We start from the raw sequence: 19,848 nt of genomic DNA, 5'->3' as shown, positions 1-19,848 counted from the left end.
AGATTGGCAAAGGCCATGTAGGCATTTATTAAAGTTTAGAAATAGAGTAATATTGTTGGAATTTTTCAGGCTCTTGGTGAAGTTGCACCTGGAACAATGTTTTGGTCTAATTATTTAGGAAATAATTTACCAGCATTTGAGGTAGTCCAGAAGATTCTTGACCCAAAACATCAATTGTCTCTTTCCTTCCAAGGATGCTACCTGACCTATTGAGTTCCTCCAGCATCTTGTTTGTGTTGCAGAAGAGGTTTCCTTGGACAACTCCTTTGTAATAGGGGTATTGCCCTAATGTAAACAGCTAAAGAAATTGGATCTATATTCTTTGGAGTTTAGTGGAAAGAAGGCTGACCTGACAGAAATCATAAAATTCTTTTGAGGAGCATGAACAATGTAGATGGTATGATGCATCTTCTTGTGGGATAGTCTGAAACAAGGGAACATAATTACAGGATGAAAGACCTTCCACAGAGCATGGTGAATCTCTGAAATTCTCCACCTTGGAGGGCTGAGAAGAATAAATCACTGGCGGCGTTTAAAAAAGAGGAAGATGTTTTTTTGAATGATCAGTGAATTGCTAACTCTGAGGCATTGGCAATGAAGAGGAGGTGCAGCCCAGGAAGATTAGCCATAATTTTATCAAATGATGTTACAGATTTGAGGGGCCAAATGGACTATTCCTGCTTCTACAAAAAACAGGATGCTGGAAGAACTCAAGTGGGTTAAACAGCATCTGAGGAGGCAAGATGTGAATATTGACATTTCGGGTTGAAACTTTGCATAAGGACTGAGAAGAAGGAGGAAAGTTTGCTAGGATATGGCAATTTAAGGGAGATGTGGAATTGGATGGTCGGTAATGAGTGAAATCAGAAGGGGGAGAGGATGAGTCGCCAATAGAACCTGCTGAGGACGGGAATGGGAAAGGCGACATGCTCATCATATTTCGGTGCATTGACAGCTTTTGTCTGAAGGATTCAATAAAACACTGTACTCTAACATTGGTTTTGAACATGACTTTAAGTGAAGCTTGAAAGCTTTCCTTTTCTGCATGGATTGAATGCAGAAAACTCCATCCATGCAGAATGCATTATCACATATTTGGGTCTAGCCATGACACAGGATCTGATAATGGAAATCTTAGCTTTTGCTGCAGTGCCAAAACAAACCACAGAATACTTAAGTTCTGTGGTAATATCTCAACTTGTCTTCACATAGGTACAGACTTCACACAAAAGTTCAGCTTGTCACCACACCTGCTCATTTTATGGAAGCAGCATTGTTTGCGTGACATGCATAGTGACTATGTGCACAGGGCCTCATAGGTGGAGTCATGACTTAACAAGACAGAGCATTTGTCAAATGATAGTACCTTTTGTTTGTTGTGGCAGCTCTAAGGCAAATGGCATGATAGACTACCACAGAATGAAGGCATCAGATCTCCTGCCAAACATACCCGCACAATGTGACATCTGGTCACACAACTTTGATGTTAAGGGCATATAATCTCTTTTGTTGACAGTACCTCTCAGCATAGAACCACATCCTCAAAAGGCAATGCCTCAAAAAGGCGACATCCATCATTGAGGACCTTTATCACCAAGACCTTCCCTCTTCTCATTGCTACCATCAAGGAGGAGGGAGACAGGAGACTGAAGATACAGACTCAATGTTTTAGGAATATATACACACATACATATTCTTGGCGTAGTTTTTTCAATGAATTGCAATGTACTGCTGCTGCAAAACAATATATTTCATGACATATGTCAGGGATATAAAATCTGATTCTGACTCTGTCATTGCCAAAGGCAATTTGTGCTCAATCAATGGCACTTGGCATCATAGAGGAGTCACATGCTTGAAGGAGCCACTTTTCTGCTGCTCTCTGGCACGAGGGAATAAGATGTAAGTGACTCTCCAAATTGGTGAAATTGATCTGAGGGGTGTTACAAATAATCTGGAAGCAGTGTAGTGTACAAATATTAATGGCGAAGGTGAACTTGATAGCCTAGTCTTCATGGCAGCACAGTCTTCACCATGTCCTAAGACTACAGTTGCATCAGCAAAGTCCAATCAGGATCATATTACTGAGGTGTAGGCATCTCATAGACCTTTAATCACTGAGGTTTATGTTGAATTGTTCTTTTAACTCTCTAGCTAGTCATAGCCATAGTACTTCTGCCACTCTTATCAGCACTATAAGCACTTCCTCTTTATTTTTCCACTTACTTGAAATCTTCACTCTCCTTTCTTCCCTCACCCCCTTCCTACAATTCCCAATCCCAATTCCAATTTCTTCACTTTAATAAAGCTTTAACAAGCACCAGAATTCATTGCAACTGCCAGTAGGAATTAGTTGTCAATCAATGATAATTTACCATGATTCTTCCTGTCACTGAATGGCCGTACAAGTGCATAAACCCTTGTGACTACATGAATAAAAATCACAACCTGCTTTCTTTGCTTATCTCCAGCAGTAGCTGAGGTTGCTCAAAGGCCTTTCTCAAAATTACTGTTTACCATGGATATGTGGCTGCAAGACTTGCAACCACTTTGTTATCCCTCTTGTCTAAAATTGCACACTACAAAAATAAATTTTGTGGTGCATGATTACTCAAAATTGATGTGAGAATTAAAGTTTAGAGTTCCTAAAAATATTATCAGCATTTTTGGTCAAAAGGGATCAATTGACCTGAAGTCATTGTGATGCATCTGGAAACCAATGCTGACAAACAAGAGGACTGGGTGCAAGTCGTTACATAACCTGTGAGAACATGAGCTCAAATTCTACGCCTGAGCCCCATTGGAGCTATAAGTGGTGGAGTATTGATTTTCAGAGTCCTGTAATAGAATCTAAGTCATCCAGTGCATATATAGTAATAATGCATTTACACAGTGCATCGTTTTCCATTAATTGAAAGAAACTAAGTTCGAGATTGCGAGTTGCTTGCAAAATTTTTCACACCTACAACTCGTGCTCAGCAGAGAAATGCATTGAGAAAGCTTAAGAGGGAGATATAATGTACTGTCATGTCCAGTTTAAAACTAGTGATGAATGATTAGGGCACAGATTTTGCCAGAGTGAACAAAGTACATTTTAGTTGTTATTGAAACATAAATTTATTCCACATAGAAACACAATTACCAATATTTTACCATGATAACCAAAGATTATTTCAATAGGTACCATTATTATTGGGCTGAAATATTATTATTGGAAGGAATTATTGGGAGTGTGCACTTTCACAGGAATATCAAGCTATTTCAATCCATACGATAATTGAGAGACAATGCCAAATTCATATCATTACAGCATTGTCACAAAGAGTTGTGGATAGAGAAGACTACTGGTTTGTCATCAATCATTCAGCCATCACAATCCCTTTTGTCAGAATTTGTGCTTTCACTGATGATTATTTTGCTGAAGAAGCAATTCAATATAAGCGTTGTTAATCTTTTGAATACTTGACCAAGGTACTTACCTCAGATTTCCTTTCATTAACCTTTTTCACAAAATGCAGAGTTTTGTATCCTGCTCTCAGATTATCCCCAGGATGCTAAATGTTAGTGTCAGACCACCAAATCCGCCATGGGATCTGTGCGCTCTTGCAGAGCAGGCTGCAAAACAGCTTCAGCTGAGTGTGCACATTCCAGCCAATTAGTATTTCATTGCAATGGTACTGAACTCTCTTCCACACTTTTCCATCTTGTCGAGACATGGCCAAAAGAAGAACAATGGCAATGCTCCCTGCATACTGTTGCCCTGGTTCTGGGAAAGAAGAATACCATTTAGACCAACACTGTTAAGGACCATAAGACCACATGATAATAGAAGCAGAATTAGGCCATCGGCTTCACCATTTCATCATGGCTGATCCATTCTGCACTCAAACCCAGTCACCTGCCTTCTCCCCGTATCCCTTCATTCCTTGACTAATCAAGTATCTATCAACCTTGCCTTAAATGTACCCAATGACTTGGTTACCACATCCACCTGTGACAACAAATTCCACATATTCAGCGCTCCCTAGCTAAAGAAATTTCTCCTCATCTTCATTCTAAATGTTCATCCCTCTGTTCTGAATCTGTGTCCTCTTGTCTTAGAGTCCCCCAGCATAAGAAACATCCTGTCCACATCCACTCTATCAAGGCCTTTCAACAGTCAATACATTTCCATGATATCTCCCTCATTCTTCTGAATTCCAGTGAGTACAGGCACAAAGCCATCAAAGGTTCTTCATATGATAACCTTTTAGCCCTAGAATCATTTTCCTGAACTCCTTTTGAACCCTCTCCAATGTCAACACATCCTTATGAAGCCTCAGCATTATGTCCTTGCTTTAATATTCCAGTCTTCTCAAAATGAACGTTAGCATTGCATTTGCCTTCCTTACCACCTGCAAATTAACCTTTAAGGAATCCTGCACGAGGACTTCCAAGTCCCTTTGCACCTCAGGTTTTTGAATTTTCTCTCCATTTAGAAATTAGACTACACTTCTATTTCTTGTACAAATGTGCATGACAATACACTTCCCAACACTGTATTCCATCTGCCACTTCTTTGCCCTTTCTCTAAATCTGTCTCAGTCCTTCTGTAGTCTCTCTGCTTCCTCAACACTTCCTGTCCCTCCACCTATCTTCGTATCATCTGCAAACTTGGCCACAAAGCCATCAGTTCTGTCATCCAAATGACTGATATATGATGTGAAAAGAAGCAGTCCCAGCACACACCCCATGGAACATCATTAGTAACTGGCAACCAACCAGATAATGTTTCCCTTATTCCAACTCTTTGCCTCCTGCCAATCAGCCAATGCTCTATCCATTTATAGTATCTCTCCTGTAATACCATAGGCTCTTAACTTGTTAAGCAGCCTCATATATGGCACCTTGTTAAAAGCCTTCTGAAAATCCAAGCACACTATATCCACAAATTCTCTTTTGCCTATCCTGCTTGCTATTTCTGCAAAGAATTCCATCAAACTTCTCAGGCAAAATTTTCCCTTCAGGAAACTATGCTGACTTTGACATTTTATCATGTTCCTCCAAGTACTCTGAGACCACATACTTAACAATTGACTCCAACATCTCCAACAACAAAGGCCAGATTAACTGGCCTATAAATTCCTTTCTTCAGCCTTTCTCCCTTTCTTCAGTCATCTCTTTCAGAACCCAGGGATGTACACCATCTGGTCCAGGTGATTTATCTACCTTCAGACCTTTCAGTTTCCCAAGCGCCTTCTCCCTAGTAATGGCATCTTTACTCACTTCTGCCCCTGACACTCTCAAACTTTTGGCATACTGCTAGAGTCTTCCACAGTGAAGATTGATGCAAGGGACTTATTTAAATTGTCTGTCATTTCCTTGGCCCCCATTGCTACCTCTACCACATCATTTTCCGATGGCGTTTATCTAGTATTTGGCTACTTCTGCCGAGCTGCTCTATCTGTGTTAACTTTAGTTTGAAAGTTCTAGTTAACAAACCTTTTGGTGTAGCATTTATTGTTTCTCCTTTATTTCTGTACAGTTCCTATTAAAAGTCAGTGGATTGTTGATCCACTTCGGTGTCTCTCTCTCAGCACTTAGGCCATAACTATACATGCTTATCAGCAAGTTTCGACAAAAGAAAATGGACCCAGCAGAGAGAGAACAGTTGACCTTGGCCCAACATCCATTGGCCAGACAGGAGAGAAGTTACAGTCAGTTGAAAGTGATTCAAGCAGTGCAACAGATACTTTCAGAATGATGAGCTCAATCCAGAATGAAGTTTGTGGAGGAGAAAATAAAACCAGTAGAAGCTGAGTTGGCTGATGTGTCTCATGCAGTGTACTTTCAGAGCAGCAGGTCCAGTCCCTGCTGGAAGAGCACATGTCAGCCTTCACAGTGATGGTTCTGTTGCTCACCACAGACAGCCAGAATCAGGTAGCAATGATTCCTGCTCCCACCGGCGTGCTTCAGCACCTTACTACTGACAGCCACTGCCGTTCTTGCTGCCGTAAGTCAGTAGCCTTTAGCCACTTCAGTCCCAATCCCAGGTGTTCCTCTTCAGCAGCCTCATCAACCCTGGCCACGAATGCCCTGACTGCTGTAACCACATCTGGACCAGAACTGAATCTTCCTTCACCAGGCAGATACTTGAGTGACTCTTGATGGCTGCAGGGGTTTATTACCCAGTGTGAGCTGACTTTCCAAACCCAGCTTGGTCAGTTTGGTGATGATGCACGTAAACTGGCTTACTTGATGAATCTCTTAGTTGGACCTCAACACAGCATACTCAACACTCTACGGGAACCAGGCTCCCCCACTGCCCAGTAATTTTGGCAATTTGCTGTAAAGTTCAAGAAAGTTTTTGAATTTCCAGTACAGGGTAAGAAGGCTGCCTATCAACTCCTGGAGTTGCCTCAAGATAAAGGGACAGTGAGGGACTATACAGTATAGTTCAGCACGCTTGCGATGGAGACAGGGTAGAGTGAGGGATTGAAAGCAGGAGTCCAGCACAAGATCGCATTGTGGGACGAGCAGAACAGTCTGCATTACCTGATTAATCTGGCCATTCGGATTGACAACTGGGCAACTGAGTGGAACAGAGAAATAATGTCCTGAGCTACCCACTCGTTAGATCACTGTTTGTCTGTACCCTCTCCTGCATCACCCAGTATACAGTCTATGGAGGTAGGGAGCATGCATCTATCTCAGGAGGAACAAAATCTTTGCAGAACAGGTTTCTGCATCTATTGTGGCAATACAAAACACCTCCAGGCTTTGTGCCCCAAGCGTCCCATAAAGTAGGATATCTGTCAGCAAAAAGGGAAGTTCTGACAGGTTGATTCACCCTGCAAACATCCTCCCTTACTTGTGCAATGGCCTCAGCTTCTTTGTCGTGCGGGTGTCATACCTACGTGCTTCAGGCATTTATTGATCCAGGGCCAGCAGGGAACCTCATGGATATCTCTCTGGTTTAAAAAAAGAGAGCATGAAGAACAGGTGTAATTTTTGGGCTACATCCTCACCCCTTCCAGTGTTCAAATAGACTCATGCAAAGTTCAGACAGTCACAGAGTGGCGCAAAGCATCTACCATTAAACATGTGCAGCACTTCATGGGGTTTGCAAACTTTTATTGCCACTTCATTAGAAAATTTAGTTCAATTGTACTCACCAAGAAGGCCTTTTGGTTAAACAGGATTCCTTTGGACAAGTCAAGACTTGGAACTAAAGCGATAGTTCACTACTGCCCTGGTGCTGTGACACTCGGACCCATTGCATCCTTTCATCGTCGAGGTGGATGAATCAGATGTCAGCATCGAAGCTGTAATCTCCCAGTGCTCTTCTGCGGATAACTGGCTGCACCAACAAACCTTTCTTTCCCATCGCTTGATTCTTGCCAATGGCTTAGCATTAGTAGTTTAATACTAAATAAATACCGCTACTTAACAGTGTCAGACTAAGCCAGGATTTCCCTACCTTTTTCATAACATGGACTAATACCATTAGCAAGACATCTGTGCACCCCAGGTTGGGAACCCCTGCGTCTAAAGGTAGTTTTCTTCACTGGAACCAGGGAGCAGGGATGCTGCTCTGCTTCTGGTCAAGTCTCGACAAGACTGAAATGATAGGAAAGGAGTTAACACCAGCACGGTGAAACACTAATTGGCTGGAATGTGTAAACTCACTAATGTGGTTGTTGAACCCGTGCAGCAGCCTGCCTGCTAGGGTGTACAGATCCCATGGGACAGTTCATGGTTGTGACAGGGTCCCCCTCCACCAGAGACCTGTGCCTTTTGGAAGTCCCGGATGAGAAACTCGTCCAGGATGTCATAGGCTGGACACAAGAACGTATCTCAAGGCCATAACCCTCCCAAATCCATAAGATGCTAGACCCTTATCCACACCCGGCGAGGAACCAGGATGCACTGCACACTCACCTCCCAGAAAAAAAAACTTACAAACCTTCTAAGTCCAAGTTTCATCCTTTGCTTATCTCTATAAGGCAGTGTCATGATGATTGTCTTCAAAACTTGAGGTTGAAGAGTTGCCATTAACTCTTCAGAGGCCAAACATAGTGCTCAAGTTGGGATCTGACGATAGCAATATAATCATTGAATTCTCTACATTGTATTCACAGTTAATTTTTACTTGGCTCTGAAATAGATATATAGTATTACACATATAATACAAAATCAATTAAGTGTAACAGGGACTTTTGGATATTCTATTACCAGTTCTGTTATTGTCAAATGTTGGTATTTAACAGCTTCACTGAATGTAACTCTGATCAGTGTAACCTCTAACTTCAATCCTTTGTTCTAATATTTTATTTCTAGTATGTGAAATACTTTGGCAATTTGAAACACACTGAAACAAAGGCAGATGGCTCAGCTAACTTTGGATTTGATATGGAACTGAAGAATCCAAATCTGAATATTTTTCTATATAAGGTGACTATGAGTTTTCTCCTAATAAAATTTTACCAATATGGCATATGATATATGGGCAAGAACATTCGATCTGAATTTACCCAAGGCATCAAAATCATTATTTTCCATCTAAAAGTTATTTGTCCAGAACTCAGCTTACCACATAACACATTACCTTTAATAATTTAGCTACAGTATTGCAATGTATTCTTTGTACGAAATAATAGTGCTACAATAACTTTAATCAGTTGTCTAACTTTCTTTCAATCTTCTAGATACCAATATTAGATTAAAATATGCTTTCTCATATATTTCTGAATGTAGCAGGTGGGGCTCATCTGAATCATATGGTTCTGAATTACATTCTGTGTAAGAATTTGCTTGAGTTGAACACTGTAAAATTAAAATTATTTCTGTAGACTATAACACCATAGGATATAAGAGCAGAATTAGGCCATTTGGTCCATCGAGTCTTCTCTGTCATTCAGTCACGGCTGATCCCTTTTCTTTTCCCTCCTCAGCCCCACTTTCCTGCCTTCCCCCTATAACATTTGATTCAGCGGCCAGTCAGGAACCTATCAATCTCTGCCTTAAATACACACAATGACCTGGCCTCCAGAGCTGCCTGTGGTAAAAAATTCCACCCTTTGGCTAAAAATTTTCTCCGCATCTCTATTTTAAATGGACGGCCCTCTATTCTGAGGCTGTGCCTTCTCGTCCGAGACTCCTCCACCATGGGAAACTTCCTTTCCACATCTACTCTGTCTAGGCCCTTCAACATTCAAAAGTATTCAATGAGATCCCCCCTCATCCTTGTAAATTCCAGCAAGTTCAAGCCCAGGGGTATCAAACATTCCTCATATGGTAACACTTTCATGCCCGGAATCATTGCTGTGAACTTCCTCTGACCCCCTCCAATGCCAGCACATCTTTTCTGAGATAAGAAGCCCAAAACTGTTCACAATACTCAAAGTAGAGCCTCACCTTGGTCTTACAAAGCCTCAGCATCACATCCCTGCTTTTGTATTCCAGACCTTTTGAAATAAATGCTAACACTACATTTTGCTTCCTCACAACCACCTCAACCTGCAAGTTAACCTTTAGGGTGTTCTGCAACAAGTACTCCCAAGTTCTTTTGTATCTTAGGTTTTTGGATTTTCTCCCTGTTTAGAAAATAGTCTGCACATTTATTTCTTCTAATTGTATTTCATTTGCCACTATCTTGCCCATTCTCCTAATCTGTCTAGGTCCTTCTCCACCCTTCCTGTTTCCTCCACACTACCAGCCTCTCCACCAATCTTTGTATCATCTGCAAACTTGGCAACAAAGTCATCCATCTATTCATCATCTAAATCATTAATATGCAGGATAAGAAGAAGTGGTCCCAACACCAACCCCTGCAGAACACCACTAGTCACTGGCAGCCAACTAGAAAAGGATCCTTTTATTCTCACTCACTGCCTCATACCAATCAGCCAATGTTCTAACTATGTCGGTAATTTTTCTGTAATACCATGGGCTCTTAGCTTGGTAAGCAGCCTCATGTATGGCACCTTGTCAAATGTCTTCAGAAAGTCCAAATATACAACATCCACTGTATCCCCTTTATCTATCCTACCTGAAATCTCAAAGAATTCCAACAGGTTCATCAGACAAGATTTCTCCTTAAGGAAGCCATGCTGGCTTTCTCCTATCATATCCTGTGCCACTAAGTACTCCATAACTTCACACTTAGCAATTGACTTTAACGTCTTCCCAACCATTGAGATCAGGCTAACTGGTCTATAACTCCCTTTGTGCTGCCGCACTCTTTTCTTAAAGAGTGAAGTGACATATGCAATTTTCCAGTCCCCCAGAATCACGCCCAAGTCCAATGATTCTTGACAGATCATTACTAATGCTTCAACAATCTCTACCGCTACTTCTTTCAGAACCCCAGGGTGCAGTTCATCTGGTCCAGGTGACTTATGTATCCTAGGTCTTTCAGCATTTTAGGCACCTTCTCCTTGGTAATAGTAACTGCACTCACTTCACCTCCCTCACACCCTGCAACACCTTGCATACTACGAGTGTCTTCCACAGTGAAGACTGATCCAAAATACTGAGTTAGTTCATCTGCCATCACCTTGTCCTCTGTTATTATTCCTCCGGCCTCATTTTCTAGCAGTCCTATATCCACTCTCTTCTCTCTTCTACTTTTTATTTTTGTGAAAAAGCTTTTTCTATCCACCTTGGTATTGTTTGCTAGCTTGCTTTCATATTTCATCTTTCTATTTCTCATTGTAATTTGTAATCCACATTCCAGCTACTGTTTGGATGCCTGTATATAACTGCCATCAGGATCCTTTCACCCTTGCAGTATCTTAACTCAACCCACAAGGATTCAACATCTTCCATAAAACCATAAGATATAGGAGCAGAAGTAGGCCATTCAGCCCATCGAGTCTGCGTCACCATTCAATCATGGGCTGATCCACTTCATCCAGTCATCCCCACTCCCGTGCTTTCACCCCATACCTTTGATGCTCTAGCTAACCAACAACCTATCTATCTCTGCCTTAAATACACAATGACTTGGCCTCCACAGCCTCTCATGGCAACAAATTCCACAGATTTACTACTCTCTGACTAAAGTAATTTCTCTGCATCTCAGTTCCAAAAAGACATCCTTCAATCCTGAAGTCGTGCCCTTTTGTCCTGGAATCCCCTATCATGGGAAATAACTTTGCCATATCTAATCAGTTCAGGCCTTTTAACATTTGGAATATTTCTATGAGATCCCCCCTCATTCTCCTGAACTCCAGGGAATACAGCCCAAGAGCTGCCAGACGTTCCTCATACAGTAACCCTCTCATCCCCAGAATCATTCTCGTGAATCTTCTGAACCCTCTCTAATGTCAGTATATCCTTTCTAAAATAAGGAGCCCAAAACTGCACACAATACTCCAAGGATGGTCTCACAAGTGCCTTATAGAGCCTCAACATCACATCCAGGTTCTTATATTCTATACCTCTAGAAATTAATACCAACATTGCATCTGCCTTCTTCACAACTGACTCAACCTGCAGGTTAACTTTTAGGGTATCTTGCACAAGGACTCCCAAGTCTCTTTGCATCTCTGCATTCTGAATTCTCTCCCCATCTAAATAATAGACTGCTGGTTTCTTTCTTCCACCAAAGTGCATGACCACACACTTTCCAACATTGCATTTCATTGGCCACTTCTTTGCCCATTCCCCTAAACTCTCTGCAGGCTCCCTGTTTTCTCAACACTGCCCACTCTTCCACCTATCTTTGTATCATCAGCAAATTTAGTCACAAATTCCTTAATACTATAGTCCACATCATTGACATACATTATAAAAAGTAACTGTCCCAACACCGACTCCTGTGGAACTCTACTGGTAACCGGCAGCCAGCCAGAATAGGATCACTTTATTCCCACTTTCTGTTTTCTGCCAACAAGCCAATGCTCCAGCCATGCTAGTAACTTCCCTGTAATTCCATAGGCTTAGCAGCCTCATGTGCAGCTCCTTGTCAAAGGTCTTCTGAAAATCCAAGTACACCATGTCTACTACATCTCCACAATATTCTTTGCATTTCTGGTTAGATGCTATCTGCATTTCATTGGCTTTGTATTTGTACTCGGCACAATGACAGTAAAGTTGAATCTAATCTAATCTAATCTAATCTTTGTCTTCCCTGCTTGTAATTTCCTCAAAGGTTTGCAGTAGGTTTGTCAGGCAGGATTTTCCATTCAGGAAACCATGCTGGCTTTGGCCTATCTTGTCATGTGCCTCCAGGTACACCGTAATCTCATCCCTAACAATCGATTCCAACAACTTCCCAACCACTGATGTCAGGCTAACAGGTCTATAGTTTCCTTTCTGCTGCCTCCCACCCTTCTTAAATAGTGGAGTAGCATTTGCAATTTTCCAGTCTTCCATTACAATGCCAGAATCTATCATTTCTTGAAAGATCATCGTTAATGCCTCCACAATCTCTCCAGCTACTTCCTTCAGAACCCAAGGGTGCATTCCATCAGGTCCAGGATATCTACCCACCCTCAGACCATTAAGCTTCCTGAGCACCTTCTCAGTCATAATTTTCACTGCACAAACCTCACTTCCCTGACACTCTTGAATGGCCGGTATACTGCAGATGTTGTCCACTGAGAAGACTGAAGCAAAATACGCATTCAGTTCCTCTGCCATCTCTGCATCTCTCATTACAATATCTCCAGCATCACTTTCTATTTGCCCTATATCTACCCTCAACTCTCTTTTACCCTTTGTATACTTCAGAAAGCTTTTAGTATCTTCTTTGATATTAGTCACCAGCTTCCTCTGATATGTCACCTTTTCCTTCTGAATGACCTTCTTAGATTCCTTCTGCAAGTTTTTAAAAGCTCTCCAATCCTCTATCTTCCCACTACCTCTGGCTTCCTTGTATGCCCTCTCTTTTGCTTTTACTTTGGCTCGTACTTCACTTGTCAACTATGGTAGTGTCCTTCTTCCCTTTGAAAATTTCTTCTTATTTGGAATATATCTGTCTTGCACTTTCCTCATTTTTCGCAGACACTTCAGCCATTGCTGCTCTGCTGTCCTTCCTGCAAAAGTCCCTTTCCAGTCAACCTCGGCCAGCTCCCCTCTCAAGCCATTATAATTTCCTTTATTCCACTGAAATACTGACACATTGAATATTATTTTTTCCCTCTCAAATTTCAAGGTGAACTTGATCATATTGTGATCACTGTTCACTAGTGGTTCCTTAACCTTAAGCTCCCTTATCACCTCCGGATCATTGCACAACACCCAATCCGGCACAGCCGACACCCTAGTGTGCTCAACAACAAGCTGTTCTAAAAAGCCATCCCTTAGACATTCTAAAAGTTCTCTTTCTTGAGGTCCAGTACTGGCCTGGTTTTCCCAATCCACTTTCATGTTAAAATCCCCAATGATTATCATGGCATTGCCTTTCTGATATGCCTTTTCTATCTCCTGCTGTAATCAGTAATCCACATACCAGCTGCTGTTTGGAGGCTTATATACAACTGCCATTAGGGTCCTTTTACCCTTGCTATTTCTTAACTCAACCCATAGAGACTCTACACCTTCTAATCTAATGTCATCTCTTTCCAAAAATTTAATATTATTTCTTATACGCATGGCCACACCACCCCCTCTGCCAGCTAACCTATCTTTCCAATACACCGTATATCCTTGGATGTTCAGCTCCCATCCCATGTCACACCTTTCTACTGATTTGATGCCATTCTTCACCAGTAGAGCCGCACTACCCCTTCTGCCTACCTTTCTATCCCTCCAATGCAATGTGTAACCTTGTACATTCTGCTCCCAACTACAACCGTTATTCAGCCACGATTCAGTGACAGCCACAACATCATGCTTGACAATCTGTAGTCCACCTCATCTACCTTATTTCTTACACTCTGTGCATTGGGATATAATGTTCTGAGTACTTTATTTGTCTCCTTTTTTGATTCTGCATCCCTAATGCACTAATATTCACCATATTGGCCGCAATTTTGTCCTGTCATCTGCCTGCCGTTCCTTACTGTATGACTGCACGTAATCTTTGTTTTTTATTAACCATCCACCCTGTCCTGAGTCTCTTCACTCCAGTTCCCATTCCTTTGCCAAACTAGTTTAAACCCTTCCCAGGAGCTCTAACAAACATGTCCATGAGAATACTGGCCCCCACTCGGTTTCAAGTGCAACCCATCCCTTTTGTACTGGTCCTACCTCCCCTAGAAGAGATCCCAATGATCCAAGAACCTGAAGCCCTGTCCCCTGCACCAGCTTCTCAGCCATGCATTTAACTGCCAAATCATCCTGTTTCTACCCTCACTGCTGCCTGGCACAGTTAACAATCCAGAAGTTACTACCCTGGAGATCCTGCTTCTCAGCTTTCTGCCTGGCTTCTAAATACTCTCTTCAAAACCTCATTGGTTTTCCTTCCTATATCACTGATACCAAAATGTACCAAGATATCTGGCTGCTCTCCCTCCCTCTCCAAAATATTGTGGACATGATTGGAGACATCCCCGACACTGGCACCTGGGAAGCAACATACCATCCAGATGTCCCATTCACATCCACAGAATCTCCTGTCTATTCCTCTGACTATTGAGTCTCCTATCACTACTGCTCCCCTCTTCTCCCTGTTTCCCTTCTGTTCCACAGACCCCTGCTCATTGCCAGTACCTTCTCTCCGTGGCATTCCCCTGACAGGTAACCAAAAGTAACCAAGATAGTAAACTCATTATTTAGGGGTATGGCCACAGGGGTGCTCTGCACTAGCTGCCTATTCGTATTCCCAGCTACCTGCCTCGTGCAATTTAGGGGTGACTATTTCCCTGTAACTCTAATCGATTATCTCCTCACTCTCCCATACAAGTTGAAGTTCATCCAGCTGCTGCTCCAGGTCCCGAACACGTTCTTCAAGGAGCTGCAGCTGGATGCACCAGGGAGATGCAGTTCCCTACAGGACCCTGGGTCTCCCAGGACTCCAACATCCAGCATGAAGGACACACAATGGCCATTTAAACTACACTAAGTATGCCTGACACAGTAAGGAAAAAGTGATGCTTAACAGAAACTTACCCGGATAAATTACCCAGAGTGGACACCTCTCTCGAACCGAAACCTCCTTTAAACCAAAGCCTGACAATCCCACTTCCACCACTGACCCAGTCCCAACAATGGCCAATCCGCTTGTCCCTTCTGTACTCTTATTTGCTACTCCCTGTGCTGCTCCCACCGCTAATTGGTCTGTTGGAATGAAAATGAACTCGTGCGAAGCTCTCCTTTTAAATGAGTGCCACTGACCTCTAAGAAACCTCCTCACTGTGTGCTACTCCCACCACTGATTTGGGCTGCCAGAATGAAACTAAACGCCTGCGATGCTTTCCTTTTAAGTGAATGCTGCTAACCTGCAAGAAACCTCACTGTGTGAATATTTAAAAGATTTAATATCCTTAACTTCATTCCACTTGGATTCTGCTCCGCTTGTGATTTGTTAAAGGATGAAGAAATGATCCCGTATTCAATGAGTGAAGAAGGGAAGCACCATCTTAAGCATGTTGGCAAAAGATATAACTTCTGTATCAAAGATCTTCATCCAGAAGATATTGGAATGTACAAGATAACTGTTGAAGATGCATCTGTTTTTGCAACAGAGATTGATATTAGCCGTAAGTTTCATTTCTTCAGAACATGGAATTAATACCTACACAATCTGATAATTTACCTTCATTATAATCTTAATTGCAGTGTTCATTCTTTTTTATTTGTAATTGCAGATATTCCAGTTGCTTTCAAACAGTTATTGCAAGGATGTAAATGTAATGAAACAGAAGATGCTGTCTTCGGATGCACCATTTCAGTACCAATACCTGTCGAGTGGTTACACAAAAATATGACTCTGGAGGATAGTGATAAGTATCAAATTATTGTGTCACCAGATGGTTTAACACATCGTCTGATTGTAAAGGATGTACATCTTGGAGATAGTGGAGTGTACACCATTATAGCAGGAGCTAGATCCTCAAGTGCACGCTTAACCGTGGGAAGTAAGTCTAACCTATTAGAAGAAGATAATACCAATATAAAACCTGACTTCCTTTCAATCTTTGCTAACATAAACCTTTCATGAGTGTTCCTTCAGAAACAATGCACTTTAAGTATTACGTGTGTGAGAATTAGAAAAAAAGAGTTAAAAAGCAGCAAAATTACATATTTTTATGCTCATCTATAAGATAACCACTTTACTAGACCAGGATTCTCATTTCAAATATACTGAGTTGATACTAACTCTCTTGTCAGTCAGAAAACCTGGAGAAGGACGTGGTGACACTGCTGATTTACAGGGTGGGCAGGCATGTGTTTAAGTAATCAAGACAGTAAGAATCCAAAGCCGTAGACAGTATGGCTCCTTGAGAATGACCTACCATTCAGTAATATCATGATTGATATTCTATGGCTAGTTTTCCCATCCATAGTTCTTGGTGTACAGAATTCTGTCAAATTAGTATTTTACATTCCTGACAAGTGGAATCCTCAATCTCATTTTCTGGCTCATCACTGTCTTAAAGGGCTGGGTATTTATTCTGAAACCATGACTCCATTTCTGGACTTGCAATCAAGTAATTTTTTTCTCATTTTTGGCCCTTCAAATATTATGAGCAGTTTATAATTTTAAATGAGACCATCATTTTAATCTTCAGTATTCCAGAGAATATATGCAGTAAAGCTGTTCATCCTGTTCAAACTCGCTTAAGTCAGCCATAGTCTCCCAAGAATCAATTTAGTGATTTATTTTGTTGCAACTTTTGAGGTAATTTTATCTTTCTGTACATAAAGAAATCAAAATTATATAGATATTTTCAAATCAAGTCCTTTTGATTATACAATTAGGCAGATTATACAAGATTCGTACAACACCTCACTTGCAACAAGGATGAATATACCATCTGCTTTCCCAACTTCTCATTGCATCTGTAAACTTATTTTGCAGTTTGTATACAGTACTTATTAATTTCTCACTTTTTCAACTATTTTAGTTTTTTTTCATTCTTCTGGCCATACCTCCCCATATTATATTCCATTTGCCATCTTCTTTCCCATCCAATCTTCACAGTTATTGTAAAGGGCTGGGTTGATCAGACCCAACTATGCGAGTATCCAGGAGATATGGTAATAAGTGTACAAGCACAACAAAATAACTTAAGCCTAATTTATTATCATAAAATGGAAAACACAAAAAAACCACACAAAATACTACATAGCAAGTCAACAAAGATTACAGCAAGTCATATAGGTTTCTGGTCTCATGATTCCTTTACCACTTGTTTGTTGCTGCTTGGGGATCTCCAATTTCTGACTTGTGAAGCCACCCCTGGGTCTCAGACACCAGTCACAATCCCAGACCCAGTTTAAGTCCAAAGAAAATTCAAAAAACAGCTCAATATATCCACAAGCTTCACAAGCATAGAGTAACTATGAGACAGGCAAACCCTTTGATCTTACATTAATTCAGCCTGTTTATATCAAATACACATTGCGTGTCCATTAACATAGTATTCAATACACCCTCATAGATCAATTAGACATTTTGATGGTCACTCCTTGTTATCTCATTCACGCTCAGCATTTCCTAAACTCCCAATATCTGGACACACAGTATTCCTTGGTCTTACAAAGTACATGAACATTCACATATAAACAATAAGCTCAAATCCAGCATTGACTTGACAGACATTTATTCAATGCTTCTTAAAATTTAGTACGCTACAGTAATGTCCTACAGAAGGATCTATTGCAGAAGGAGATCAGTGGGTCCACCAAATCCATACCATCTCCCCTCTCCTTATTTTTCAATAGCTCCTTTAATTCATTTTGTCATAAAACTGCTCTAAATGATAGGTTACAGCATCCAATTAACCTGTCAACACAGCTTTGGTATATATCAGAAAAATGGAGCATACACAGGAAATCCAGGCATAAAGTGAACATGCTAACATCGTATAAATAGCACTTGAAATCAGGATTGAACCTGAGTTCCTGGAGATGTTAACTGTCAGTATTTCATTCTGTGCCACCATATCACCCTCTCCTTCTGGATCTTCTTAACCTTCTCATCACAGTTTCCTTGAGAAGAAGATGATTAGACTCTTCATCTATGATGATAACTTGTATTGTAAACGGTTCCAACAACTTCCACTGATTCCACTAGTTGCATTGACACATTCCAGATTGAAAATTTCTGCATTAGTACCATCCTCTGTCTTCAGTCACTGAAATAATCTCCAGTTCATGTACACATGCTACCCTAATCCTATTATCCTAAATCTTGTGTAACAATTCCTTGCATTACATCTTACTTAATATTTTCTGAAAATCCAAATCATTTATATCCTTTACCTACCTCCATAGCTAGCAATATCTACAAAATAACACTGAAAGATGCATCAGAATATCTTACATAAAATGGTTTTGATCCTGCACAATTATGTTGTGATGATCTATGTGCCTTGTTTCCTGTTCATTGTAATAGATAGTTGTCTAATAATAGATCTCTAGCATTTTCCCCATACTGTGTTAGACTACCTAACTGAAAGTTCCCTGTTTTCTTTTTCTTTTAAACAGCAGTGTTGCAACTATGACCTTCCAAAACAGGAGATGATTCTTGTCCAGTAAATCCTAGAAGATCAAAGGCTTGGCATCTATCATCTCTGGAGCACTGCTTTTAAGCACAAATAATTTTCAGTACTTTACAAATGACAGTTCAAAAAGTCAATCAGAATTAAAAAGGGGTTATCATACGTTGGTTCATCATAGGTTCAGAGATTTACAGGCTTTTTGTCACACTACTTTTCCTTCAGTATGTGATATATGTATATAAATTATTACAATATTATTCTCTGCATATATTAATAGATTACTCTTATTTATTTAAAAATTGAACATTACCATCTTTCGATGTGGTAAGCATGGGCTATTTACCTACTTTTCATGTATTTTTGACCAAGGCTAGAAACTCTTCAAGGGAATGTGAATGGGCATTAGAGTTTCTAGCCTTGGTTAAAAATACATGAAAAGTAGGACTTTTGGATATAGCACATGAATTCATGTTTAAAGCAGGGCCTGTTATGCAAACCGGGAAAACATGGGGACAAGGGATTATTGCACTCTTCATTTCCAATAAAGGATCATTGATTGGTAATATTGATTCTAATCTTCTTTACATACTTGCTGCCTAATCTGCTCATTATTTCCACCATTTTCAGTTTGCAGTTCAGATTTCCAGTATCTGCAGTGGCTCACTTTCAGATTGAAGAGCAAGGTTACAAAATGTTTAATGTAGGATAGCAATGTGAAAGTACAAACTTATTAACCAGCATCTCATTCGATGTGCCCCCTGATTTTTATGATGTAATAATGAAAGTCAATGGTTTCCCCAAAAATCTCCAATTACTGCCAGTAGCAAAAGAAATATAAGTAGTCCAAGAAGTTATCAGTTGCACAATTGACAGTGGGCAAACATTAGCTATGCTGAGGTGAGTGGGTCAATTTCCTTACAGCCTCCAACAATTTGAACACTAGGGCAATCAAACACACACTGCCGCTTTTATAAGCTATAAGTGCATCATAACAGATAAATAAGAATTTTTGACAATTGTCTTTTCTTTTTGTAGTGTTTTAATCATCTTTTGCTGATTTCTGACTCCTGGACCTTTTAGAGAATACACTGGACAATATTTTTTTTCGAAAGTGTTGCTTCCTCAGATGTTTTTTCTTTTCTTTATGATCGACTACTTGAAGCTGAACACAAATACAATTTCAGACTACTCGCATCACTTAGGAATTTGGAGGAACAAGAAATTAACTTTTATTGAATTTAATGCATTTAAT

At 40.6% G+C, this 19,848-nt stretch overlaps 1 protein-coding gene across 1 annotated transcript in view; it reads left to right on the top strand.

Moving 5' to 3' along the window:
- Positions 1–19,848, top strand: part of LOC140209393 (uncharacterized) — a 77,753-nt gene that overhangs the window by 9,621 nt on the left and 48,284 nt on the right. The window contains exons 8-10 of the mRNA XM_072277645.1: positions 8,320–8,433; positions 15,461–15,629; positions 15,738–16,007. Of these exons, the coding sequence (XP_072133746.1) occupies positions 8,320–8,433; positions 15,461–15,629; positions 15,738–16,007 (553 nt within the window). The remainder of the gene's footprint in view (positions 1–8,319; positions 8,434–15,460; positions 15,630–15,737; positions 16,008–19,848) is intronic.

Source organism: Mobula birostris, chromosome 14, assembly GCF_030028105.1.
Source record: "Mobula birostris isolate sMobBir1 chromosome 14, sMobBir1.hap1, whole genome shotgun sequence".
NCBI lineage: Eukaryota > Metazoa > Chordata > Chondrichthyes > Myliobatiformes > Myliobatidae > Mobula > Mobula birostris.
The sequence above is the reverse complement of the archived record's forward strand: the minus strand, read 5'-3'. Positions and strand labels throughout refer to the sequence as shown.